This window comes from Hyperolius riggenbachi, chromosome 2 (genome assembly GCF_040937935.1).
Source record: "Hyperolius riggenbachi isolate aHypRig1 chromosome 2, aHypRig1.pri, whole genome shotgun sequence".
NCBI classification, from domain to species: Eukaryota; Metazoa; Chordata; class Amphibia; order Anura; family Hyperoliidae; genus Hyperolius; species Hyperolius riggenbachi.
In genome coordinates this window covers 101,865,433-101,893,080 of record NC_090647.1, presented here as the reverse complement: position 1 = coordinate 101,893,080, position 27,648 = coordinate 101,865,433, and the positions used below count along the sequence as shown (strand labels likewise).

General features: G+C 44.7%; 1 protein-coding gene across 1 annotated transcript in view; it reads right to left on the bottom strand.

Moving 5' to 3' along the window:
• Nucleotides 1–5,147: 5,147 nt before the first annotated feature.
• The window catches only part of LOC137544824 (guanylate cyclase soluble subunit beta-2-like), a 64,127-nt gene continuing 41,626 nt past the window's right edge, over nt 5,148–27,648 (bottom strand). The window contains exons 11-16 of the mRNA XM_068265917.1: nt 26,966–27,182; nt 21,421–21,741; nt 20,882–21,030; nt 17,835–17,981; nt 15,620–15,774; nt 5,148–5,325 (exon numbers count right to left, since the gene is read on the bottom strand). Of these exons, the coding sequence (XP_068122018.1) occupies nt 5,148–5,325; nt 15,620–15,774; nt 17,835–17,981; nt 20,882–21,030; nt 21,421–21,741; nt 26,966–27,182 (1,167 nt within the window). The remainder of the gene's footprint in view (nt 5,326–15,619; nt 15,775–17,834; nt 17,982–20,881; nt 21,031–21,420; nt 21,742–26,965; nt 27,183–27,648) is intronic.

Here is a 27,648-nt window from a genome sequence, read left to right as displayed (position 1 = left end):
ATGACTGCCTTTACCATGAGACAGGTTGAAGGGGGGGGCCCAGTAATTTTGCCTGGTATGGGGCCCAGAAATGTCTGATGAGGGCCCTGGAGAGGGGTAGAGGGACAATGGCAAAGCACGTGATAGAGCAGCTTCTGTCTGGAATAGTAAAGACAGGAGCAATATGCTCATTCATTGGTGGCACTTGGTTGGTGGCAGGCCCAGCCTGCTTCAGTAGAGTTCAATCTTGTTTGCGTATGAGGCTGAATAAAAGAAAAACAAATACCTGGGCTTCCTCCAGCCCCATCCGCTCGGATCGCTCCCACGCCACCATCCTCCGCTGTCTGCAGCTCCGGTATCGGGTCCCGTCACTTCAATCAGTCGGGGCCAGTCGGACGTAAGAGAAGTGCGCTCTTTGCGTATCTCTCCAGCAGCTGCTGGAGCGATACACAGAGGGCGCACTTCTCCTGTGTAGACTGGCCCCGACTGACTGAAGTGACAGAACCCGATACCGAAGCTGCAGGCAGTGAAGGATGGTGGCGCGGGAGCGATCCGTGCAGATGGGGCTGGAGGAGGCCCCAGGTATTTATAAATGTTTTTCTTTTACTCACCTCTTGTACACTTTAAGTTGGGGCTTTCTGTTTTAATTGTGGCAAGTCGGTAAACTTTTTTTTTCATACACAACAGAAGTGATGATTATGCTTCTTGTGTATAGATGATTGCCCCACCCACGGGTACAAAAGTCAAATAAAATGTACTGGAACAACTTTGCATCTATGGGACACATAAGGGCTGAATAATTGTTTCGACTGTTGTCTGTACATGATCTGATCCCACTATTGGGGCACCCATTACAGAATATTTAGGGCTGGATCGGATGAATGGTTGTCGGCTCATTTAGCCAATGCGAAATGCTTTCTGCTACCAAGTGTCACCGCGTTGTGTTTTAAACCTCTAGAGAGACACAGAAGCCGACTTTGGACACCACATACAGTGTCTCAGGAAAATATAACACCAGCAATTGACTATGACCTCTGCTATCTCAATGTGGATCCCCGCTCAAATGCTGTGCACAGCCGCCAGCAGTCGGCCATCTGAACCAGCCCTAAGTCTTACTGCTGTGTTGCTGCCTACAACAGAAAGCCTCCTTCTCATTCCCCTCTGCACTTTATATGACACAGCATGCAGCTTGGCCGAACATGCATGACTGCCACAGGCTGTACTGCTGGAGCCTGGCAACTGGCAGGTTAACTCGAACAGGAAATTCAACTTTCCTTATAAATTAGCTGTATACTCTATCTGCTTCTCTGAGATTTTTGAAGTCTCAAGTGTTTACTATCCAGAAGTAGTATTTACTTCTAAAATGATTATCTCAGCTATACTGATAATGAGGTGTGAAACTTTGAAGATCTTTCATGGGATTCTCACATTCCCCCTAAGGTCACACCTCCAATTATCACCTGCTGCTGGGAAGACATAGGTGTTTTGTTTAGTGATAGAGGGCACCTGTTGCATACCAAAACTACTGAAGAGCGAGTTCTGTGGATGAACTGGCCTCTTCTCTCCTTATTAGTCACCTCTACCTCATTTTGTGTATGATTTATTTTATTATGTTTTCAATATGCATAGTAAAGTATAGTATGAAATAATATAAACTTTGGTTACAGGTCTACCATATAAACAATGTTTTCTGTTAAAGCTTTGGCATGATAAACAGGGTTCCTGAGCAGACGCTGTGGGTATGCATGTAAGCATGCTACTGTCTATTTGGTAAAGAGGATACACTCACCAGCCCCTTATCTAAGCTCTCCTTCTCCCGGGCTGGCCGATATAAATTAAATTGGATCGGCGACTCTAAAATAAAGTCACGCTGTGACCCGGAAAAGGAACACTGCGGGTCCACTCTGCGCATGTGGCTTCCTCCTCCACGACTGCAAGGCAATATGGCGCATGGCAGAGGGAGGTGGAAAAAGCCTGTAAGTCTGTGCATGTGCAGAGAGGACCCGCAGTCTTCCTGTGCCAGGTCACTGGCGACTTTATTTCAGAGTTGCAGATCCAATGTAATTTATAGTGTCCAGCCCAGGAAAAGGAGAGCTGAGATAAGGGGCTGGTGAGTGTATCTTCTTTACCAAATAAACGTGGGTTTGCTTAAAGGATATCCGAGCCGAAAGGCTCTGTTAAAAATGTTGGATGCGTCTGCGCTCCACTGAAAAGCAAGCGTCGATGCTCATCACTTAGCATCTGACACTTGCTTTTCAGTGGAGCGCAGACAATAGGACAGAGGAGGCGAGGGAGTCTGCGTACTTCTGCTTGTCATTATGCGCTGGACAGAAGCGAAGACTATCCTGGGTTAAAGGTCAGCCAAGTCACCAGGACACCGGGAGGATAAGGAGAACACCGGCGACTGACTGCGGGGAACAAGAGGCACGGTAAGTATCGACTTTTAACCCTCTAAGTACTGCATCCAACATTTTTACCAGAGCCTTTCCGCTCTGGTATCCTTTAAATGCATACCCATGGCCTCTGCTCTGGATCCCTTTAAAAATGCACGTTGGAATAATATACTTCTATACTGTTTGTCCTAAATAACATCTCACGGAAAGTACAACTTGCTATTTGGAGTATTGTTTCATGAATGTAAAATGCCAAGCTTCATGTGTTCCAAATGTAGCTTCGTGTCTTCCAAATATAGTGTGGAAGTTTGGGCTCCAGTTTGGTTATAGTAGAAGACATGTTCTTGAATTGGCAATGGTCGTGGGTTGATGGTTTGAATCGTTCACCTTTAGGTCCAGCTCAACATCTGTAGGTCCATATTTTATGCAGCCTTCTGTATTTTCAGGGTGTCCTAAACCTACAATTAAACAGTGATTTGTATATATTTTAAAGAAATCTGTTTTGTTTTGTTTTTAGCAAACAACACCTTATTCTACAGGAGAACTTAAACATCACCTGTCATCAGTCAGCGTTAAGTCAATTTCCAGGGATAGATATAAATACGCTGACTAGTAACTTAAAATCAGGCTATACAAACATAGCCTTATTTGTGAAATCAAACATCTGCAACTAAAAACCTGTTTGTAAAATGTTGATCACATGGACAGAATCAGTCAAGTGTACAATATTGTCAACCATTGTGGGTGGTGTTGCTGCTACTTCGGCTTAAAGTTTACCTGCGATAAGAACCATCTCAGGTTTCATACTTACCTAGTGCTTCCTTAGAGGACCCATCCGAGCACTATAAAAAATAAAAAAAATCCACTTACCTGGGGCTTTCTCCAGCCCCTGCCAGCCGTCCTGTGCCCTTGCCACAGCTCCACTCATCGATGGTTGCCCGGGGTCCCCTCAGGCGCAAGATCCCCACTGCGCAGTACAGTCCGGATGACATCAGCGCGACCAGTGAGCTGCATGCTGGAGCACAGTCGGCATCTCCCCTGGAGGGGACCGGGAGCCACCGGAGCTGCAGTGAGGGTGCAGGACAGATGCAAGGGGCTGGAGGAAGACCCAGGTAGGTGGATTTTTTATTTTTATGGTGCTCGAACCTTCCCTATAAGTCCCCTTAAAGCCTCTCGTCCCTCGCTGAATCTGGTCCCCCTCAATTCAGTCCGAAAGCCTGGCCGAGTCGCAATTCGTCGCACATGCGCGGCCCGGTGTACCCACCTATTGCGCTCCCATCCTGGTGCTCTCTCAGCAGCAGGAGCAAGATGGAGGAATGCGCAATGAGTCACAACTTGGCCAGGCTTTCAGGCTGAATTGCTGGGGAACGGAGCCACCTGGGGGGACGGCACGGGACAAGCGGTCGTAAAGGAAACCTAAACTGAGAAGGAAATGGATTTTTCCTTTTAATATAATACCAGTTGCCTAACTCTCCTGCTGATCCTGTGTCTCGAATACTTTTAGCCACAGCCCCTCAACAAGCATGCAGATCAGGTGCTCTGACTGAAGTCAGACTGGATTAGCTGCATGCTTGTTTCAGGTGTGTGATTCAGCCACTACTGCAGCTAAAGAGATCAGCAGGACTGCCAGGCAACTGGTATTGTTTAAAAGGAAACATCTATATCGCTCTGTTAAGGTTCCCTTTAAGGGGGCTTAAAGAAAACCTGAACTGAACATTAAATTCAAAATAAACATACACAAGTCATACTTACCTCCTGTGTAGTCTACTCAATCTATTTTTCCTCTCCTGCATCCTGTTTGTCCACTGTGACCAATGGAATTCTCCATCCTCCATTTTGAAAATGGCCATTACCCCATAACAGCTTCCTGGTCAGCACTCTGTTAAACTGTAACATCGTCCACTTGAGCCATAGGGAAACATGGACACATCAGTTCTCCTCTCAGCTGTAACTGACAGCAACTGATATATTTCAGTTCTGACAAAATGTCAGAACTGGGAGGGATCACTGTAAGAAGAAAATGGCGAGCTTCTGAGTGGAACTGACGGTGCGGTAACTATGTAATGTTCATTTGAAGTTACCTAGTGTTTATTTTAAAATTTTTTACTCAGTACAGGTTCTCTTTTAGGAAGCCCCAGATAAGTATGGAACCTGAGATGCTTCTCGTCTCAGGTTCCCTGTAAGCGCACCCGGATGGATGCAGTAAAAATCTACGCCCTGTTTGGGAGCTGTCATTACTGCCAGGGTCTAGATTTTCACTTGCCGGACCGGGAGGCAGCGGAGTGGAGATGGCCCAGACTGGACAGTAGGTATAGAATGCTCGTCAGGAGGGGGCAAAAAACTGACTGTCCATGAGCGCTGAAATCCCTAGCTACGTACTATGGTATAGTAACCTTTTAAAGGAAGCATGTCTTCGTAAATTGGACACCAAGAAATAATTAAATGGTGAGACTTGTTCGAAACATAGCCATTGCCCCACCTGACAGTACACGCTAGGGTCTTTCACCTGTACAAAGATCAAAGAATGGTCCGTTTTGGTGGTTCTGCACTTTTGAAGACCTCCTGAGGCTCGGAGTTTTGTTTTACACAAATGTTCAGATAGTGTGCAGCCTTGCTAATGGCTTTGGTATAGTACAGGTATACTTTATCCTTCAGTTTTCTCTAAGAGGTTTTGTGAATTGCAAAATATAATATATTTTTTCTGTTCAAAGCAAAATCTTCACTTATCTAAATTAACAACATCACTGTGATACAGATTGAGGCACAGAAGTGTCTTCACATACCAGCGGTCTTGTTAGGCTGTGGATGAAGGTTGCTACACTTCAGTCTGCCCATGATCTCCTCTTCACAGAGACGTAGATTTTGGATTAGGAAATAAGTCTTCATTTTCCCTTTGCCTTTTACATCAATAACGCCTCTCTCCACAACCTCAAAATCTGTACGATTCAGGGATCTGTAAAATGCAATATATGGCAACATTTCTTTGTTGATATTTTATTTGCACCACATTTGATTTATTTATTTTTTGACTTGTGGACTTTAAAGGGAAATTTCATTATACAATGCATTGAGAGCAGATTAGTGGTGGACAAATATTTTTGCAATTTAATGTTATTAAAGTTTTTCAGGGAACAGCAGTTGGGGGAATTTTTTCCTCCTCTATAATGACAAAACAATCCTAATCTAGCATAAATAACAATTTCTAGGTGGAAGATGACAATGCATGAATGCAGATAAAAGGAAAAGGAAGGCAGACCAACAACATTCAAATACTTAGCGGATGAGCCTAATAGCTATTTACACCACTCTTGAAATTCGGGAAAGTGAACTGGAAAACATGCTGTCACGTGACAAATTAAGTCAGTGAAAAATTCCAGAGAAAAATCTGTTTATGTCTGTTGTTCAAAATTGTGGGACAAATGTCCCTGATTGATGGGGAATTAAACTTTAGAAATAAAATCTCAGCTGTTGTGAAATATTGTTTTTTTTCCCCTAAGGAACATTTTAAAAATTAAGCACCTCATCTTCCAACCCTAGTTCATGACTTCCTCATGTCCTAGTTGGATAATTGCAATGCTCTCTATGCAGGCCTTCCAAATAAACACTAGAGATGGCCCGAACTGTTCAGCCGCGAACTTGTTTCCGCTTGCGGTGAACCGCAAACTTTGTGCGAGTTTGATCCTCCCCCCATACTACATCATTAGGGTAAACTTCTACCCTCTACATCACAGTCAGCAGACACAGGGCAGCCAATCAGGCTACACTCCCTCCTGGAGCCCCCCTAATAAAAAGCAGCAGCGTCGGCCATTTCCTCACTCTGTGTGCTGCAGTAATAGTGAGAGAAGGGAGAGAGGTTGCTGCACAGATTAGCGAAAGCTTAGTTAGGCTGTTGATAGGCTTGTTAGCTTGTTCCTTGCTGATACTTCTTGCTAAGAAGCACCCCAAAACAGCTCTTGAGAGAGAGAGAGAGAGAGAGAGAGAGAGAGAGAGAGAGAGAGAGAGAGAGAGAGAGAGAGAGAGAGAGAGAGTGTGCGTGCGTGCGTGTGTCCGTGTCCGTGTCCGTCCCATTGACACTTTCATATACAGTCCTGTCAGTCGCAGCTGGCCCTTGCTAATTGCTATACTGTGCAAGGCCCAGCACATTCAGTGACTATCTTTTCACTGCACCTGTGTGGAACAGCTGCACATTTGTAACACCAGTCACTGCATACCTGTTCATGTTTACTGCATCTGCGTGACAGCAGCACGCAGTGCTATATATACCAGTCACTGCATACCTGTTCACTGTACCCGTGTGACAGCACATTGTATTAGTCAAGTCAGTGCATACCTTTCACTTCATCCCCCCCAATATGGACAAAACAGGCAGGCCACCCGGCAGGTCTGTTCGAGGTCGTGCTGTCGTGATTTCGTGCAGCCCCGGAACAAAGTACAGTGTTCAGAAGGCACGTGCCATCAACCCCCAAGATTGTCAGGATGTAGTTGACTATTTAACACAGAACACCTCATCTTCCTCAGCTTCCGCAAGGAACCGTGACATATCTTCCTCCTCCTGCTCTGATTCTGGCACCCCACTTAAAGGGACTCCGAGCTCATCTAAAAAATAAAAGTTGTACTCACCCGGGGCTTTTTCCAGCCCAGTGCTGGTCGGGAGGTCCCACGACGGCGTCCTGGCTCCTCTCCTACTCCCCGCTCCGGAATGGCTGACAGGCCGCAGCCCGGGCGACACTTGGCGGAGTGTCGGGCTGCTCCTTCCGCATATGACGCGGCTGACGTCACACGCCGGCTGCCTCGCGACATCACGCCGGCCGGCGTGGCAGTACCGCGCATGCGCGCTTTAATCGCGCATGCGCGGTACTTTCACGCCGGCCGCCGTGATGACGCGAGGCGGCCGGCGTGTGACGTCAGCCGCGTCATACGCGGAAGGAGCAGCCCGACACTCCGCCGAGTGTCGCCCGGGCTGTGGCCTGTCAGCCATTCCGGAACGGGGAGTAGGAGAGGAGCCAGGACGCCGTCGTGGGACCTCCCGACCAGCACTGGGCTGGAAAAAGCCCCGGGTGAGTACAACTTTTATTTTTTAGATGAGCTCGGAGTCCCTTTAACACTCAGTCGGCTGCCACCACCAAAGTGCCATCATCTCAGGGCTCAGCGGTGTGGAAATTTTATTGTGTGTCTGCCTCAGATGAGAGCACTGCCATCTGTACTCTCTGCCACCAAAAATTGAGCCGTGGAAAGACTAAGACCCGCATAGGGACAACTTCCTTACGAAGGCACATGATGACAAAGCACAAACTGCAATGGGATGACCACCTGAGGAAAAGCAGCACACAAAAGCAAAGCCAACACACCGCAGTGGAAGATACCAGTAGAGATGTAGCGAACGGTTCCCGAACCGTTCGCCGGCGAACATCTCTGAATGCATGGGGCTTTTACTACTTCCGGGTCGCTCTGACCCGGAGTAGTACGCCTGCGCTGCCCGGCAAAGCGCGTCCTAGATCGCGCTCCTGTTGCCGGGCACTCTGCGCATGTGCGTGACGTCATGAACGACGTCACGCACATGCGCAGAGAGTGCCCGGCAACAGGAGCGCGATCTAGGACGCGCTTCGCCGGGCAGCGCAGGCGTACTACTCCGGGTCCGAGCGACCCGGAAGTAGTAAAAGCCCCAGAGATGTTCGCCGAGCAAACAGTTCGCAACATCTCTAGATACCAGGCTGCAATTATTTCTCAAAAAAAGCGATACCCAAACTGTACCGTGATGTTGAAAAGCAAGTGGTGTCATCTCTGGCATACAGCTTTGGGTCAAGGGTCCATCTGACCACGTGGTCTGCAAAGCACGGTCAGGCCTGCCTGAAGACTAAGTCAATCCCCACACACAGCATCTCTGCCTGCACGCTGTGTGACTGCCTGCCCCAAGACTAAGTCGCTCCCCACACAGCATCTCTGCCTGCAGGCCGCTTGACTGCCTTCTCCGCCACCACCAACAGGGTCCAGGACTCCAGGTGAATTCCTGAATTTTTAAGGCCGCTGCGCTAACAAAATCAATAAAGAAAAAATTTCTGATGCGTGTACATGTCTGCCTAATTTTTCTGGCTGCACTGCAGCTGCAACAACAAAACAAAAGGCAGGTACATGTGTCAATTCCCCTTCGTGATCATTACCTTGCCGCGGTGAAGGGGCTTGCGTATCACAATGAAGCAATGAACGCCCGCTATATGAGTGTGTCGGGGGGGCACACCCAAGATAATAAGGTCGTTGCTTCATTGTGGACAGACCAAATTCGATCAGCTAGACAGTCACTATTCTATCATTGAGCTACCACAGCCCGGCGACCATATAGGCTTGAAAACCACCATGGTGTGCACCAGTCCAGCAGCTGTTTGCGGTGTGTTACACAGTGAGTTTGGTGTGTCAGTGTGAATCAGTACACTAATTACACTACCTGATTGATGTATACACACGCAAGAAGTTTTAAAGCACTGTATGCCTCCAATTTAGCATTGCAATGTGATTTCTGCCCTTAAAACGCTGCTGTGCTTCAAATGCAGATTTTTCCCCAGGACTTTTGGCGTGTATCCATGCAAAACTCCTGTTAGACCCCTTGAAACATCTTTTCCATCACTTTTGTGGCCAGCATAAATGTTTGTAGTTTTCAAAGTTCACCTCCCCATTGAAGTCTATTGCGGTTCGCAAAGTTCGCGAACCCAAACTTTTGCGGAACTTCGCGTTCGAGGTTCGCGAACCTAAAATCTGAGGTTTGAGCCATCTCTAATGAAGACCTGCACGGCCTGTAATCAGTGCAGAATGCTGCCGTAAGGTTGTTTACAAATCAACCCCACCATTGCCACTTAACACCGATCCTTCGCTGACTCCACTGGCTACCCATGAAATCGGAAATCCTCTTTAAAATTGGCCTATTCACATTCAAATCTTTACACAATTTGGCCCCTTGATTGTTACAACTGCATCACACCTCCCACAATCTTAGATCAAAGGAATCAATAATGACTTGTGTACCTGTCCTGGAAGGCTACAAGGAAAGCCTGTTCACCTGGGACAGGTGGGTGTTTTCATTTCAGAAAATGGAGGCAGATGCCTGGGTGAGTTTACCTCTTCTTTCACAGTCCGGCAGTTCGCTTTCTGCCTGGTGCTCGCTCATGACTATGGGGAAGCTTACCGTGCATGTGCAAGTGCAATTACTTCCTGTTCAAAGGTCCTAACTAGTACTAATCGGGGCTTACTAACGGGACTTATAATGGACGAAAGGAGGCAGGCGGAGGGAAACGGGGAACACAGGCTGCCAAAGGAGGCCATTAGTAACAAAAGTATGTACCACTCCATCAGACATTTTGTTTGGTCTCGATTGTCCTTTAAGACACCTTTATACGGCATTCTGTGAAGTGTTATTTTATCCTCATGCAGTAAGTTATGCTGATATACCAATAACTTTGTTCTCCAGAAACAAATGTATTTATACTTTAATTACTTCATCCCTTTTTACTACACACAGGAGATCTCTATTTAACTAATTATGTGACTTCAGAAAATAATTTGTAGCACTAGTGGCCAGTGGGTCATTTGAAAGGGAGCGGATTCTTCTGAAATCCATTATTTTTGTGTTTCTTCTTTAGAATTAATTGGAATAACTTTGTAGCGATCTGTTTGTATCTTGACATGAAAGAATCAATTTCTTTTGATTAGTATAAAAGTAAAGAAAATTTTAATTATGCTGTAATTTAAAGGAGTACTATCGATTGAAACGACTTTTTTTTTTAATACTGTATATTAGTGTACACATTACCACTAGTGCTAGGGGCACTTTATTTATTCACCCAGGTCTCTCTCTTGCTATCCCTGCTTAAAAATTCATTTCTCACACAGCTCATAGTAGTTTGGGTCACCCTGAGCTGCTTGGTTACTCTGTCACACAGCTCACAAATATATTTCACTGTGTCACTCACAGCATGCAGGAGACATGAGGAGAAATAGGCTGATCTGAGGTGGTAACAGGTAACTAAATGAGCTGGAATATTGCTGGAATATAACTAGCTATAAACAATAGTCTGTGTTTACACTCAGTCTGGCTGCCTGCTTGTGGTGATTCACTCCAGGCTGCATCCACTTTACAAGCTGCTGAGAGGGGCAGACCACTGTTTACAATTAGCATTATTAGTATCTTTATCAGTCAAGAGAAGCAAAGATAATAAACACACATTGCTAGAATCTTTAACCCCTTACCACCATATCAATAAGATTCTTTCAGCAAGGTGATAATTAAACTATAAACTGAGGAGTTGATAGCAACTCCCCTGTGCAGACATGGGCTTAGCCCTCTGGGAGCCCTCAGCATATAGATACATTTGTATCAAACACTGACGGCCAAAACTGACGGAGGATTTTACAGCTGAGAGGAACAGCTGTGTGAGGAATCAAATTGCTCCTAGTACTTGTCCTAATGTGTGCTACAACATACAGCATTTAAAAATAAATGCATACATCGATAGTATTCCTTTAACGTTTTATGGCAATAAAAATGAAAACTTCAAAGAATGCGTAACTTCGTAATAGGGCATGCTTTATTACTAACAAAAATATGTTCATTTGCAAGTAGGTCCTTCAGATCAGAGCAGTGCTTTTCAGCGCTGCTAGATTTGGGCGCAGCCGGCGCCTCCATAGACTTCAATAGGAATCATTCCTATTGAAGCGCTCAGTGAGTAACGTCGGCTCCGTCAGAAGACGGAGCCGAAGTTGCTTAAAAACATAATAATTCGGCTTCCAGCAATCGCTGGAAGCCGAATTATTTCATTCCCCCACTATCCATGTCGGCCTGGAGGGGGAATAGTAATTAAATCGGCCCGGACTTGTGCAGAAGCAGGATCAGCTATATACCGCTGTATCCTGCGCCCAAGTCTACCGGCGCCGATTTCAAATGTACTCCCTTCAGATGTCTTTTAACCATCCTGGCGGTATGGACGAGCTGAGCTTGTCCAGAGACGCCGGAGGGTGCCGCTCAGGCCCTGCTGGGCCGATTTTCTTCAAATAAAAAGCAGCACACGCAGCCGGCACTTTGCCAGCCGCGTGTGCTACCTGATCGCCGCCGCAGCGCAGCGATCTGCCGCGTGCAGCGACAAAAGAGGGTCCCCCCAGCCGCCGGAGCCCAGCTCAGCGGGAACAAATAGTTCCGGCCTTCCTTGTTAATTCTGATCGCCGGAGGCGATCGGAATTACACTTCAGGAGCGCCCTCTAGTGGGCTTTCATGCAGCCAACTTTCAGTTGGCTGCATGTAATAGTTTTTTTTTATTTAAAAAAAACCCTCCCGCAGCCACCCTGGCGATCTAAATAGAACGCCAGGCTGGTTAAAATACACAAAGAAGGTGTGACCTGGCTTCCATGTTTACTATGGCTTTCAATAGCATTGTCCAGGTGTCTTCATTGCCTCCAGAAGCTAAAACTGCTTATATCACAGTGATTCCAAAGCCCAGTAAAGATTTATCTTATACTTCCAGTTATCACCCCATCTCTTTATTAAATGTGGATTTGTAGATATTTGCAAAAAGGTTAGCTTTGAACCTACAAGTGATTCCCTATTTAATTGCTTATGATCAGGTGGGGTTCATCACTGGTAGAGAAGCCAGGGACAACACCATTAAGACCATCGTACTTTCTCAATATGTCCAACAGTGTCAAATCAAATGCCTGCCCTTCTTCTGTTGCTTAATGCTGAGGAGTTCCACAGGGTGTCCTGGAGATTTGTGCAGTGCTCGCTCACATGGGGTACAGGAGGGGTGCATATTATTTCGTTGCCGTTCAGTGCGGCGCGGGGAGAGACGAATGACGGCTCTCCCCGCTGCCGCTAAACTCCAAGGCGGCGTTAAATACTATTCCCCCTCCGAGTTGTCGCAACTCGGAGGCGATGTAATTCAGGGTCTGGCAGCCGCCAGAGCCCCGAATTGCCGTTACTCGGGGCGCGCATCATAGCATTGCTTCTATGACGGTGTCCAGTTTCAGCGCTCGGCTCTCAGAGCCGTGTGCCGAAATGAACTGATCCAGACAGGATGGGACACATGCGGTACAGGGGGGGCGGGACAATAATTAGGGGACAACATTTACAAGATGCTCCTGGAACATGGTTTACTATCTATTTTTTTGCACTCTAGACCTAGGTGCTCCGAAAAATACGGTATGTCCAGTACGGTATATACTGCATATTATCAACTAGGGATATTCAATGAGAAGCTAATAATTAGAAGTTGATGCAAATGTTATGTTCATTTTATACGCTAACTAAGGGCCGGTTCGTACGGACGCTTGGCGGCGTTTACCACTAAGCACCTGAGACTCGTCGGTTAAACGTTCCCATTCAAGTGAATGGGAGCGTTTAACATCGCATGGTTACCGTGAATTATGCAAGCACAGCATTCTGATCCCGATTTACTGCGTCATTTCAGTCAACCCTAGAAGCCGCATATTATTATTATTATTATTTATTGTATTTATAAAGCGCCAACATATTACGCAGCGCTGGACAATAAATATATACAATGATACAAGGATGACATACATAGGGTTATACACATAGAACAAAGTTATACATACAAATTGTACAAATTACATGATCATGCAATATGGGCTGGTTAGGTAGGCCCAGTAATACAAGTACAGGATGTCATAGGACAGGAGCACATGATCCTGTAGATTACACTAGGGAGTGGAGGACCCTGCCAGAGGCTTACAATCTAAAGGGAGGGGTGGAAACACTAGGGGGGGGCTGTTAAATATTCCTTAGAGAGTTACTGTGTGGTAGGAGGTGGGTAGGCCATCATAAAGAGGTGGGTTTTGAGGGCTTGCTTGAATGTGTTGAAAGAGGGAGCAAGTCTGATGGGTGGTGGAAGGGCATTCCAGAGGGTGGGGGCAGCTCTTAAGAAATCCTGCAGGCGGGCATGGGAGTGTGAAATGCGTGGGGTGGTGAGGCAAAGGTTGTTGGAGGAACGGAGGGGGCGACCTGGTGTATACTTGTGAACAAGCTCAGAGATGTAGGTAGGGCAGGTTTTGTGCACAGATTTATACGCCAGGCATAGAATCTTGAAACTTATCCTGAAACAGATAGGGAGCCAGTGCAGGGATTCACAAAGGGGAGATGTGGATGCAGAGCGGTGCGAAGAGTGGATGAGTCTTGCAGCCGCGTTCATCACTGATTGAAGGGGGGCAGTGCGTTTCAGGGGAAGGCCAGAAAGGAGGGAGTTACAGTAATCAAGGCGGGAGATGATGAGGGCATGGATGAGCAGTTTGGTCGTGTCCAGGGTTAAGAAGGGGCGGATCTTGGAGATATTACGGAGGTGGAAATTGCAGGCTCTGGTGATGTTTTGGATGTGTGGGATGAAGGAGAGGTCAGAGTCCAAGGTGACACCCAGACAGCAGGCCTGGGAGGTAGGGAGAATGGTTGTGTTGTCGATTGTGAGGTGGAAATCTGGGATGGGTGCAGCAGCATGGGGTGGAAAGATCAGGAGCTCAGTTTTGTCTAGGATAAGCTTTAGGAACCTAGCTGACGCGTACGTTAAAAAGGGGCGCTGGGAAAAAAGGGCGCCGGGTTTTTAACGATAAGCATGGATAACGTTTAAAAATGTATTGTACTGTATTTCGTTTAAAATTAATGTTTTTTAAAGTTATAAATCATTAAATAATGTGCATTAAATCGGCAATTGTAAAAACGTTAATCTTTCGTTTAAATACTGAAACGTATAATAACGTTTAAAAAAAAAATTACTAAGTAACCCTCCCTGTACCTACCCCTAACCCCTAGACCCCCCTGTTGATGCCTAAACCTAAGACCCCCCCTGTTGGTGCCTAAGTAACCCTCCCTGTACCTACCCCTAACCCCTAGACCCCCCTGTTAGTGCCTAAACCTAAGACCCCCCTGTTGGTGCCTAAACCTAAGACCCCCCTGTTAGTGCCTAAACCTAAGACCCCCCTGTTGGTGCCTAAACCTAAGACCCCCCTGTTGGTGCCTAAACCTAAGACCCCCCTGTTGGTGCCTAAACCTAAGACCCCCTGTTGGTGCCTAAACCTAAGACCCCCCTTTTGGTGCCTAAACCTAAGACCCCCTGTTGGTGCCTAAACCTAAGACCCCCCCTGTTGGTGCCTAAACCTAAGACCCCCCTGTTGGTGCCTAAACCTAAGACCCCCCTGTTGGTTTTTTCGTTTAAAAATAATGTAAAAAAAAAAAAAGTACTGTTTTTCGTTTAAAAATAATGTTTGAAAAAAAATATTGTACTGTTTTTCGTTTAAAAATAATATTTAAAAATGTATAAATCATTAAATAATGTGTAATCATGAGAAGCAGTAATAAAACATTAAGTCTCCGGGCGCCGCTTTTAAAACGTTATTTTTCTCCGGCGCCCTTTTTTCCTATCGGGCGCCCATTAAACGATATTTATTATAGGAGTGAATGGCGGCGCCCGATTTGTCCACTAGCCTCAGGCGCCCGAATTTACTGTTACCCTAGCTGACATCCAGGAGGAAATTGCTGAGAGACACGAGGAGACCTTGTTTATGGTGGTGGATGAGAGATCGGGGGTATGGAGGTAAATCTGAGTGTCATCTGCATAAAGGTGGTAATTGAAGCCCAGGGAGGCGATAAGCTTGCCAGTTGAGGAAGTGTATATGGAGAAAAGAAGGGGGCCTAGAACAGAGCCCTGGGGGACCCCAACTAAGAGGGGGGCAGGGGTTGAGGAGGAGCCATTGAAGGAAGTGGTGAAGGAGCGATTGGATAGGTAGGAGGAGATCCAGGCCAAGGCAAGACTATGGATGCCCATGGACTGTAGTGATTGGAGGAGGAGGGAGTGGTCAACAGTGTCAAATGCTGCAGAGAGGTCAAGGAGGAGCAGGATGGAATAACTGCCTTTGGCCCTGGCAAGGGTAAGGTCGTTGACCACCTTGGCGAGGGCTGTTTCAGTTGAGTGTGCAGGTCGGAATCCAGACTGTAGGGGGTCAAGTAGGGTATTGGTGTTGATGTATTGGGTAATGCGCTGATTCACTGCCGCGTCTTCATTTCACCTTGCGGGGCCGTAAAACGCCAATGATCATCGCAGCGCAGCCCCCAAACGAGACGTCACAGGACGAGGCGGCTTCTGGCCGCTGGAAGCCGCCTGCCGTTCGTGTGAACTGGCCCTAAATTTGGATAAAATGTGCATGGACTCCAAATTATTACAATCAGGATATTGTTTTATGGTAGATAAATAATATCTCCTTACTGGTAAGTTGTTGGACTGAGGTGAATCTTATCTGGGACTCCATGACTCTCCATCCTGGAGGCAGTATTGACGGTGTCTCCAAACAAGCAGTATCTGGGCATTTTGTCACCCACAACCCCGGCCAACACAGGCCCCGTGTGAACACCAACTCTAATCTGAAAAGGTAACAATGACATATGTAACAAAATTACTGAGCTCTGCTGGAAATTGACACAAATCTCTACAAGAAAAATCTATTACCATGCAACTGGCACAAACCAAGTTAAGACTGGTACATACCATGCACTGGTCGAATCAATAATTTCCAGCGTGTTTGACTCTGTTCCCATTGAGAACAGGAACAATTTATCTTGTATTTATGTCAACTGCTACTTGATTCACTGGTGATAATGAGTGACTCCTCTATTCAGTTCTGTTTATCAGTTTAAAGAAAACCTGTTGCTAGTCACATGGGCCCCTATTCAATTAATTTTTAAGCTTTCTACTTTGAGGTCTTCTCATGCGGAGTTGGGGTCCCGGGCGGGGCAAACCCTGAGGCCCCCGCCTGTCATGTTCACCAGTGTTTGTGATTGTAGTCCTGATTTTTGCAGCTCCTAGTGTGCTGGTCAGTGATAGGGAGTGGGGCGTGGAGAGTTGCATTCCTGTACGCGGTGCCCCCTGCTGGTCACATAACCTATGATGCTGTGTGACCGAGCTCTCTCTCCGGTCTATAGCTAAATCGTTTCAGCTCTTGCCGGATTTGGTACTGCAGACACAGGTGGATGTATTTGCACCTTTTCATTGGCTTCTTTTGCATTGAGGGGTAGTTGTGAATGTTGCAATTATTTCACTTAAAAATTGCTAAAAGTAAACTTTTTACACTTTATATACCAAAAGAAACCATGGTCTGCATAACATAGAGCTTACTTACTACATACTATAAATGATGTTCTTATTTTAATATAGCAGACAGTGTCCAGCTATTTGATTATGTCAATGCTGAACTGACTAACCAATTGCCTTTCCACTTTTCAGTGGCTGCTTGGTTAATGATGGGATTCTCCTTGAGCTTCAGCCAGCAGCAAGTTTCCTTCACAGCAGAATGTGTTGCCTGGTGTAGTGTAAGGCAAAAATCTGCATGGTGACCAAGCTGCTGGCATTTTTTTAAAGGGAAACAGACAGCAGTCTTGATCTTCCTCTCATTATTTTTTTTTTATTAAAAATTTGTGTAGTCAACTACATTTTGGATTCATGGAATCTGAAGACTGCATTTTGAGATTTCCATACAATCCCTGGCCTCCACAAGTACAAAGACTAGCCTAACCATAGATGAAGTATTACGTGGGGAAGTGGTGGTGAAGAGAGCCACACCCAACCAGTAAATGTTCTGGTCTGCATGCAATGGCGTGTAATTCCTCCTTCTGTATATCTCTGCAATTGATCCCTATCCGATTCAGGATACATTTCAAGATTCTATACCTGGCCTATAAATCTGTGCACAAAACTTGACCTACCTACATCTCGGAGCTTGTTTACAGGTTATACACCAGATTACCCCCTCCGGTCCTCTAAAGACTTTCACCTAACATGCGCACCTGCAGGATTTCTCAAGAGCTGCCCCCACCTTTTGTAACTCCCTTCCATCGCCTCTCAGACTTGCCACCTCCTACACATTCAAGCAAGCCCTCAAAACCCACCTATTCAAGATGGCTTACCCACCCCCTTTCACACAGTGACTCTCTACAGAGTTCCTATTCTACAGCCCTACCTATTGTGTTCACCTCCTCTCCCCTTAAACTGTAAGCCTTTGGCAGGGTCCTCCCTTTCCCTAGTGTATTCTACATGATGGTGTGCTCCTTTCCTATGACCACATCATACTTGTGTTACTAGGACTACCTAACCAGCCCCAAATCACATGATCATTCATTTTGTACCTTGTGTGCCTTGTATAGCTTTATCCTATGTTGTATAACCTTGTTACATCTGTCATCCTTTGTATCATTGTATGTATTTATTTTCCAGTGCTATGTAATATGTTAGTCCTTTATAAATGCAATAAATAAATATTCTTTCAAAAAATAAATAAATGAAATAAATAAAAATAATAATGGTGGGTCCATGCAACAACAGCCAACAGGAATGAGAACAACCAATACATAAAAGGACACGAAATCACTCTGCACTCTTTCATAGCAAACAAAACATACAATCAGGAAAACTAGATCATTTCTGTTACCTGCATGGGATCTCCATTTACAGGATTAATAACTTCTCTAGCTGCTATTCTGATGCCTAGAGCGAAATTAGCAACTCTCTCCACATGGGTCTCCACAGGTACGGGAACACCTCCCACCACCATGTATGCATCGCCTATAGTTTCCACCTGAAAGAGAAACATATTGCTAAGTCTCCAGTGTTGGTGTACAGTGCTCAGAGATGGATGAAGATGTAATGGAGCCCTAGGTTCAGTAGTAGATTTTTTTACACCCTTGTGTTCCTTTTGGTAAGCTGAAGTGGAGAGAGATTAGAGAAGGTGGTTGGTGGGCCCTTTGACACCCACTAGGACCCTGCCTAAGTTGCCTGTTGGATGATCCTGCTCTGAGGCCTTGTTCACATCTAAAATTGACCCAAGCAAGCATTTTGCGAATTTGTGCGCAACTTTTTTAGCGCCTCCTGGCGCTTGCCTGCGTGCTCCGATTTTTATAAAGCAATTTTGCTGAGCGATTTGTTTATTCACTCCTCGACGCAAGTCAGGAAGTGAACTCTTTGACCCGGGAAAGAATAAATACAATGTATTTTTTCTTAAAATCGCGAACGCAATCACCGCACAAAATGAATTTGTGAGTGTTTAGCGCTCCTCCTATACCTTCCATTAGACCAAAATTGCCCCCAAAATGGTACAGGCACCGAAATGCGCTGATATTAACTTTCTCATAGAGATTAATTGCACAAGCGTTTTTTTTGGGTTGATTTTGAAAATCGCCTGTGCTTGAAAAAAGGCAGAAAACAACCTAGATGTGAACAAGCCCTGACAGTGCTAGGAAGTTATGGCAAGGCCGTCAGCTATTTTTATTTTAATGAGTATTTTTGCAAAATTATTATCTTGTTTATCATTATAATTTGAACAATGCTTTTTTTTTTTTTTTTTTTTTTTTTTTTAACCAGAAAATTACATATATCTGTCTACACAACTAAAGAGAAACTGTAACCCAAAATCTTTTTTTTTTGTTGTATTTAGAATATGAAAAGGTTGGAAGTTCTGTGTAGTTTTTATAGCTTCGTGTGTCCACTTTGGGTGATTACTTCTGGGTTTCTTGTCTTTGCTACAGCTGTAACCAACAAGAGGACATTGTAGAAAAATGGCAACAGCTAAAGAAATATGATTGTTAGGCAATGTTCACACTGGGGCGTGTTGTGTGAAACAGTATAACGGTAATCGCAATGCTAACTCACGGTACTTTTACACTGAGTTAGCAGTGAAGTGCAGTGGAGTCCGTCGGCATAATGCAAGGCAGAAGCATGGAAATAATAGACAAAGAACATGTGTACTGTTGCAGTGAAGCATACACTTCATTAACTGTATGCATTGCATCAAGGCGACTTTCCTCCTTCCGTTGCATTTAATTTCTGTTTTTACAGGGAACAGTGAACCTGTAGAAATGCGAAGTTCGGATCTTTTCAATGATCCGGATGATTCGAATCGGATCATTGAAAAGATCCGGATCTTTGATCCGAATCTCGGATCATTTTACAAGGGAAGCATTCGGGGGTGAAATGACTAGCAGGACAGGAGAAGGGGAGGGGGGTGGACACACAGAGAAGGGGAGAAGATGGACAGAGGGCAGGGAGTGGATAGAGAAGGGAGGAGGGACGAGCAGAGAGCAGAAATGTTTGCACACAATACCCACATGCTGCAATCATATTACATATATTTCACCTATATGCTCATCTGTATACTCCCAACTCCCATTCCCCAAAGCATTCCCAGAAGTAAAGTGCAGCTGTTTAGAGCAGTGCATGAGGATCATATTGCCCTGCGATCACAGTGCCTGCCCTGTCCTAGCCCAGCATGCTGCCTGTAACGTTACTGAGCTGTGCCAAAAGTTTCCAATGTGTTCACTGTGCACAACTACGGAACAGACAGCCTGTAATGAGCAGCACATTGCAGCCAGTATGTGTGCTCTACACATATCTGGCAGTGGCACCCATGTCCCCTCTCTCTCATCTACCTGTCCCTGCAAGGCTGGCTCCCCTCCAACAGAGCGATCCATCTCTGCTCTGCTTCCAGGACCCCGCTGCCTGCTGAGAGGGGGGTGTGTCGCTCCTGGCCCTGCCCCCTTTTCGATCCGAATCACTCATTTTGATGATTCGGATGATTAGACTCACAAAATAAATTCGGATCAAAGATCCGAATCGTTCATGATCCGGACAACACTATGAACCTGTCCTTAGTGGCACGGGAAGAGGAGATTTCCCTTCAGTTCCTGTCTTCAAAAGAAGACAAAAAAGGGCCCTTGGGGGTACTTACCTCGGGAGGGGAAGCCTCTCGATCCTAATGAGGCTTCCCCCGTCCTCCTGTGCAGCATGGATCCAGCCCTGGGACCCCCGGACAGCAGCAGATGACAATATTTACCTTTGCGATCCAGCACAGATGCAGTACCATCTTCCCCCTTAGGTTCCGGCAGACATAGCCAAGCCCGATCAGGTCCGCTCTACTGCGCAGCCCGAGGGGGAAGTTAGTACTGCGGCTACGCTGGATCTTAAAGGTAAATGTCGCAGTGCGCGGAAGGCACTAGTGAGCCTGCGCGCATCCACTAATGTGGATATTTGGGTGAGCCAGCGCTGGATCGGGCCTACACAGGAGGACAGGGGAAGCCTAATTAGGATCCAGAGGTTTCCTCTCCTGAGGTAAGTAAACTAGGGGTACTTTTTTCTTACAGATTCTCATTAAAGGAAATGTGAAGCGAGATAAAAACCTAGATACTCACCTGTGGAGAGGGAAGACTCTGGATCCCATATAGCTTACCCGGTTCTTTCTCCGCGTCCTTGTTCCACCATTTCCCCTCCTCGGGCAGCCCCGGAAGTACTTGTGTCCCCTGAGTTTTTCCAAGGACGAGCAGTCTGAACTGCACACACGTGGGTGCACGCTTGCACATGGACAGTATGGATGCGCCCATCTAGGGAAGCACCCTGAGACATTTTCACTGTTTTTTTGCTGTGACCGTCCGCATGCATGTGTACCGATGTTTGAATTCGTTATAATCCATGGAAACGTCAGTTTACCTTGTACACATCGTGGACACTGGTAAGACGGTCGAATCTTGAGTACATGGCATTGAGCATTTTGACTATTTGGATGGGCTCACAGGCAGAACATATGCTAGTAAATGTCACCACATCACTGAAGAGTATTGTGCAGGTTGGAAATTCTCCTGCATGGGAGATAAATAACTTGTTAGTATAACAATATATTATTAATAATATTATTTAGTATTTATACAGAGCCGACATCTTCTGCAAGCATAGAATAGAGTATATATAGTCTTGTCACTTAACTGTCCCTCAGAAGGGCTCACATTCCAATCCCTACCATAGTCATATGTGTGTATTGTGTGTAGTGTATGTATTGTAGTCTAGGGACAATTTTGGGGGGAAGCCAGTTAACTTGTCTGTGGGTTTTTGGGATGTGGGAGGAAGTCTGAGTGCCCGGAGGAAACCCACACAGACAACAGGAGAATATACAAACTACGTTCAGATAATGCTCCAGCTCTATTTCACATTTGCATCTCAATAAAAAAGGAGACTCTAGAGAGACTCTGTACCTGCTTGAACTTTCTTGCCTTCCTTCAGCTGATTGGCCACAGGTGGGGGCAGCATAGAATACAGTAAGGTCTCAGTCTTCTTCTTCTCAATCTCCAGGTTTTTAGACAAGATGCATAACTCTTCCTTCTTTCTTTCCAGCTGGTTGGATAGCTCGATTTCAGCCAACCGCTGGTGATTGAGCAGGATCAGGTCCCTGGTGACATCATGCTTGGCTATATCAGAAATGTGCATCTTTCTGTCCTCCAGTTCCCGCAGGCTACGCAGTTTTGGAGAACACATGTAGATCATACACTGTATTGACTCCATCCACACCATGTATCCTGGCAAGTAGTATTGGATTAATAATGTACTACATTCACCACATATCTGTTAATACGGTATATTTATGTTTGAATTACATGTAGAAAACCCAAAACAAATTTCATGGTCAAAAGCTGCTTAAAGGACCACAATTGTGAAAAATTTAAAAATTTTAAATTCATGTGTACATAAACATAATAAAAAAATATGTTCCTCCTAGAATAAAATGCACTATAAATTACTTTCTTCCTATGTTGCTCTCGCTTACAGTAGGCGGTAAAAATGTGACAGATCTGACTGGTTTTGAGGTAGTCCATCTCCTTTTGAGGAGATTCTCGGTATTCCCTTTATTCTTGACAGAAACAATTCATGGAAAGAATTGATAAAAAGATGCCAGACACTCTCCCTACTAGTTCACACACAATTTCTCCAGTTGGACTGAGCAACTGCAATTCAGTTAGTGCGGATTAAGATAAAGAAAACCCGTAGAATCCCTGATGCCGAGATAGACTAGTCCAAAAGCTGCCAGATCTGTCATATTTTTACAACCTACTGTAAGTGACAGCAACATAGGAAAAAATAAATGTATAGTGCATTTCACTCTGGAACAGATTTACATTTTATACATATGCATGTTACAATTTTTTGTGATAATGGTCCTTTCCAGTTCAACTCAACCTAAAAATAGTGTTGGTTTTTGAATTCTGGATCCTCCATATAGAAACCTGGATTATGCTAAACACCTGAGCTAGTGGGCAGGGACTCAGGTTGCAAAGCATGTTGCCATTCAGGTCATTCTGATGCTTCCTTCTTCCAAGCCAGAAGAGTGGTGTGAGCTGCAAATGAATGAACTCCCCATGACCCTGTAAACTAGCTTGGGTGCTGAAGTGTGGTGTTCCGCATAATTAAGGTAATTAGGGTTTCCGAATGCAGGATCCCAAATTTGAACACCAACACTACCTAAAGGCCTAATAGCAAACATGATGTTTAGTAGAAATGATAAGTATAACTTTTTGTCACTGCAATTTCAATAGGAAATATCTGTTTTTTTTTATAGCTGTGAGTGCCAGATGTGTACCTTTGTGTACCTCCCCAACCAGATGAAGATTTCTGCACTCGCAGGCTTTCCTGTTCAGAAAGTGAGGTTAATTGAAATTCCACTTGATGTACAAGTTTTGAATCGGGATGATACCATTTATTGGCTTACTTAAAGAGAGACTGAAGCAAGTATAAAACTCGCTTCAGCTCTTATATTCAGCAGGGGGGTCCCTTACCCCCCAAATCCCCTCGTCTACTCACGGGGATCTCTTCCTGTTTGAGGCAGGGCTAATGCACGTAGCCCTGCCTCACACGCGTCTATCGGCGCGTATCTCCGCCTCTCCCCCGCCCCCTCTGTCTTCCTTCGCTGAGAGGGGCGGGGGAGAGGCGGCGATGCGCCGCTGATAGACGGCGCTGAGAGGCAGGGCTGCAGCCGTTAGCCCTGCCTCAACAGCAGCAAAATCTACGACCAAGTTGGTCGTTGATTTTGCAGGGGGGAATTTGGGAGGTAAGGGACCCCCGTTCAGCCGCGGGATGGCGGCGTTTTAGCAGGGGCACACATGCCCCTGCTGAATATAAGCTCTGAAGCGAGATTTATTCTTGCTTCAGAGTCTCTTTAAAAGAATAAGAGTAAGCAAGTTTTCGGCTGTGCAGCCTTCGTCAGGCTTCAATCCTGTTTGCTTACAAGATGTTGGAACAGACATCTATGTACATGCAACATCAAAAGGGGATACATCATGGTAATGTTCCTGCTCTTACAGGCACCTCTAAGGTATCTAAGCAACCTGACATTTTACATACCGTATTTCTCTTGCTGCTGCACGTAAAGCCATCTTCAACAGATGGATATATTCTTTTTTTTTCAAACAAAGTTTTTTTATTTTCAACAACCAACAAACAGGAAGGTAAAATATACTGAGTTGAACAAATTAGGTACAATACTAGGATTTGAAGCTCATCAAGCCTGCATCATTGTTAATGAACATCTGTTCATTTCTTTTAAGATCCATATAGACATTCCTGATCCCCATAGAACTACCCCCCCTTCCCACCCTCTAGATGGATATATTCTGTTACTCCAACTATTCAAAATGTTAAAGATGAAATACCTGATTTTTATACTATGGATAGACACAATGCTCTTCTTCACAAAGAGAAAGGCGCCAAACGTTTCTTTCATAAATGGAAGCCTTTCATACTACTGATGTTTACCCAGGAGGAATTGTTGAACCCTTCAAATATTCCACCTGGTACTGTGATGACAATCTCCTTGGGTCTCTTGGCCCCCTAAAATTGCCATTTTGACATCCTCTTTATAATAGAAAACTACTGTAATAGATAACTGCCTACTATGTATGTGGTGAGACCAGCTAATATCTTATGATCTATCCAGATGAGAGAGCAAATGGGGAGAGTGGGAAGGGAGGGACATGGGAGTTGGGGAGTTATTTACTCCTTTTGCAATCTAAGGTATCACCTGTAGGCCCACTATGTTACGGTGCTTCCCAGGATTGCAATTGTTCTTCTCTTGCAATGTTGATATCGAGTTGTGATTTCATATCTGTGATCCTAATTGCTATCTTGGTGTAATTTTATCATCTTGTTTATTATGAAAATCAAATAAAATGTTTTTAAAAAAAGGGGGGGGGGGGATACATAGATTTCTTTTTTTCAAGCATAAATACACATCATTAAGATGCCTTAAGTGAAAGAAGTCTACAACATGCTGTGCTGAAATAGTGACTGATAAAAGCTCCTGCCCTTCTCTTGCACACACTTGAATGGGTAAGCACCATCTCATAAATAATTCCACAAAATTGTAGGGTTAACCACAAAGATAAATATAGAAAAATTAATAATTAAGCCTAATAAATCACAAAAAAATGTGCACAATGGTGGAAAACAAACTACAACAATGGGAATAAGACCACCTCAATAAACCGCACCAAACTGATTTAGACCAAAAAATATTACATCTTTATTTGAATCATCACATAAAAACACTTGAAATTGAACATATCAAGGAGGTAGGGCTAAATACCTGAATTATATCAAATAACAATAATATAGAGGGAACAAAGTGTCAATGGTGTAACGTGCATAGTGTGAACCAGGTACCTAATACAATAGATCTGTAGACAATAAATAGTGCAATACAAAAATACAAAGGATAAAAAGTAAGAGTGTGGCAAGGACCGTCACAATATGGTGACCATACACACAGGGAACTAAAGTGCAGTGCTTAATAATAAGACCATGTGCAATAGGTAAAGAGCGTGACAGGACCACAGTATAATATTAGCATGTCCCCCAGCGGGGAACAGTGAGAGTAAAAAAAGGTAGGAGAAAAAGGTGTAACAGATCCCTCAAGGTGAGCCCGCAGGACCCCATACCTTCCGCTATCGCGATTCGTCATAAATGGCTTCCTCAAAGCACTGCCATTCTCTTGCTGATAAAACTGTGTATGGATCAGGTGAGTGGTGAACTGTGCAGTTAAGGGCTTGTTTCCACTATTGCGGTGCGGAATCGCCTGGATTCCACCGCTGATGAAATCGCATGCGGATGCGATTCCCCATGCGATTTTTGCCGCGAATTCGCATAGGTGAGGGTATATGCGATTTTAACCATGTCACTACCTGTGTGAATTTACATCGGTACCTATGCAAATTCGCATGCGAATTCGCGGCAAAAAACGCATGGGGAAAACGCATGTGATTTCCCTATTAAATACATTGCATGCGATTCGCATGCATTCCACTCTCAGGCGAATTCGTTGGCTCTTTTGTGCGTTTTTTCACAGCTCAAAAAAACGCACATCACCAACGCAACAGTGGAAACAGGCCCATTCACTTGTATACCATGTGCAAATCCGCATGCGTTGGACGCATGCGGATTCGCGATAGTGGAAACGAGCCCTTAAGGAACAAATGTGCAATCCATTTACATTATTCATCTTTGCCACTGATTCTATCATGTAGTATGGCCTCTGGCCTGAGTTATAAGGTCACTTCTGATGCCCATTTTCCCATTCGTCTCAGTTATTACAACGTTTATGAGAAATCCTCAAAGAGACTGGCACCACTTAATAGAAATAGTAATCATGCTCTTTTATTGTAAAAGAGCTTAATTACTATTTCTAATAAGTAGTGCCGGTCTCTGTGAGGATTTCTGATGGCTGAGCGTCTCTATGGACACTGTATCTACGCCCCTGGTGCTGAAGTGAAGTCCACAGGGGCGTAGATACACGATACAGCAGTAGAGAATTGGTTAAAGTAAACCTGACCCCATAAAAAAGATAGATAATTACCACTGAAGATGGAAGCTTTTGAATACTCCAGAGGCTTCACAGATCATCCACAACCCTTCCTCTACTGGCCGTGACCCTCTGTATCTACGTAGCTATGTTCTCCTCCATGTACAAGAGTGACCACACTGCACAGGTGCCAGTAGGATTCGCACCTGCACAGTAGCACAGAGCTACTTGTGCGAGAAGTAGAGAGACATGTACGAGCAGCTCCATGCTACTGCAAAGGCGTGGGCCTTTGGTAGGAGGGGGGCGCTGGCTTCAGGTACCCTTTAAAGCAAACCCGAAGCCCAAAAAAAAGTATGATATAATGAATTATGTGTAGTTTGGTTATTCGTTAGAACTTTAGTAGCAAAGAAAAGAGTCTGATATTTTTATTTTCAGTTATAGAGCTTTTTCTTTTTATAACATTGCATCATTCTGCCACAGATGCATGTTTAGAACACACACTCGTTTTTAAGCTATAAAACAAAGCATAAATAATGACCCTTCGAACTTTTCTGCAGTAAAACCTTATCGCAAACTGTCTCTCACTGTTTCTTTGCTGTTTAAGTGCGTCAGAAAACAGAACTGTATTAGACCCAGTGGGTTGAATAGCTCAGAGAAGTTCTTTTACATAGATAACTGATGTTTTTTAACTCTTCATGTACTGGAAAACAATATGAGACTATTTTCTTTGTTTACTATGTTCTATTTCTTAGCTGTACTACACATACAGTTCATTATCTCAAAAGTTTGCTTTAAGGGATTTGTCTGTAGAATGTTGAGCTTTATATGGTAACTGAACCTTTCTCTTTAAAATATAACTTGGCTTGTAATCCTGATAAAGATTTTCTTTTTTTTTTTTATATGATGCAAATATCATCACAGTCATTAGCAGAATTATAGGTAGCAGCAATTACCTCGGAGTTTCAACATTGGCTGCTTCCTCCAGGCTTCTGGCAGCATTTCCAGCTTTGCCTTCAACACAAACTGACTATTGATGAAGGTCTGAATGTTGGAAATGGTGAATGTGACTTGTGGATGCACAATGGTGAAGTAGTCATCCAGTCTGATGTCCATTATCTGCAGTCCAGGAACGTATTTCTGTATGTTCACTCCGGCCTGTTTTACCTTCAGCTGTACAAAGTATATATAAAGGTAAAATGGCACACCTATCCGAACTCACTACAATTTCAGCTAGCCACAAAACATGTCAGGCAATCAGTGAATGCTGTATACCAAGCTACATGTTACTGTTCATGTTGTATGAAACCAGAAGAAATTTGTGAAAGAATTAATGTGATGCATTTTGGAAATTAAATGTGACTTTTTATGTGCTCCAGTGGCATAGTGGTTAGCGCTCTCGCCTTGCAGGTCTGGGTCCCCGGTTTAAATTCCAGCCAGGTCAACATCTGCAAGGAGTTTGTATGTTCTCCCTGTGTCAGCATGGGTTTCCTCCGGGCACTCCTGTTTCTTCCCACATCCCCAAAAAACATACAGATAAGTTAATTGGCTTCCCCCTAAAAAAAAAAAAAAATTGGCCCTAGATTATGATACATGCAATGCACGATACATACATAGACATGTGACTATGGTAGGGAAT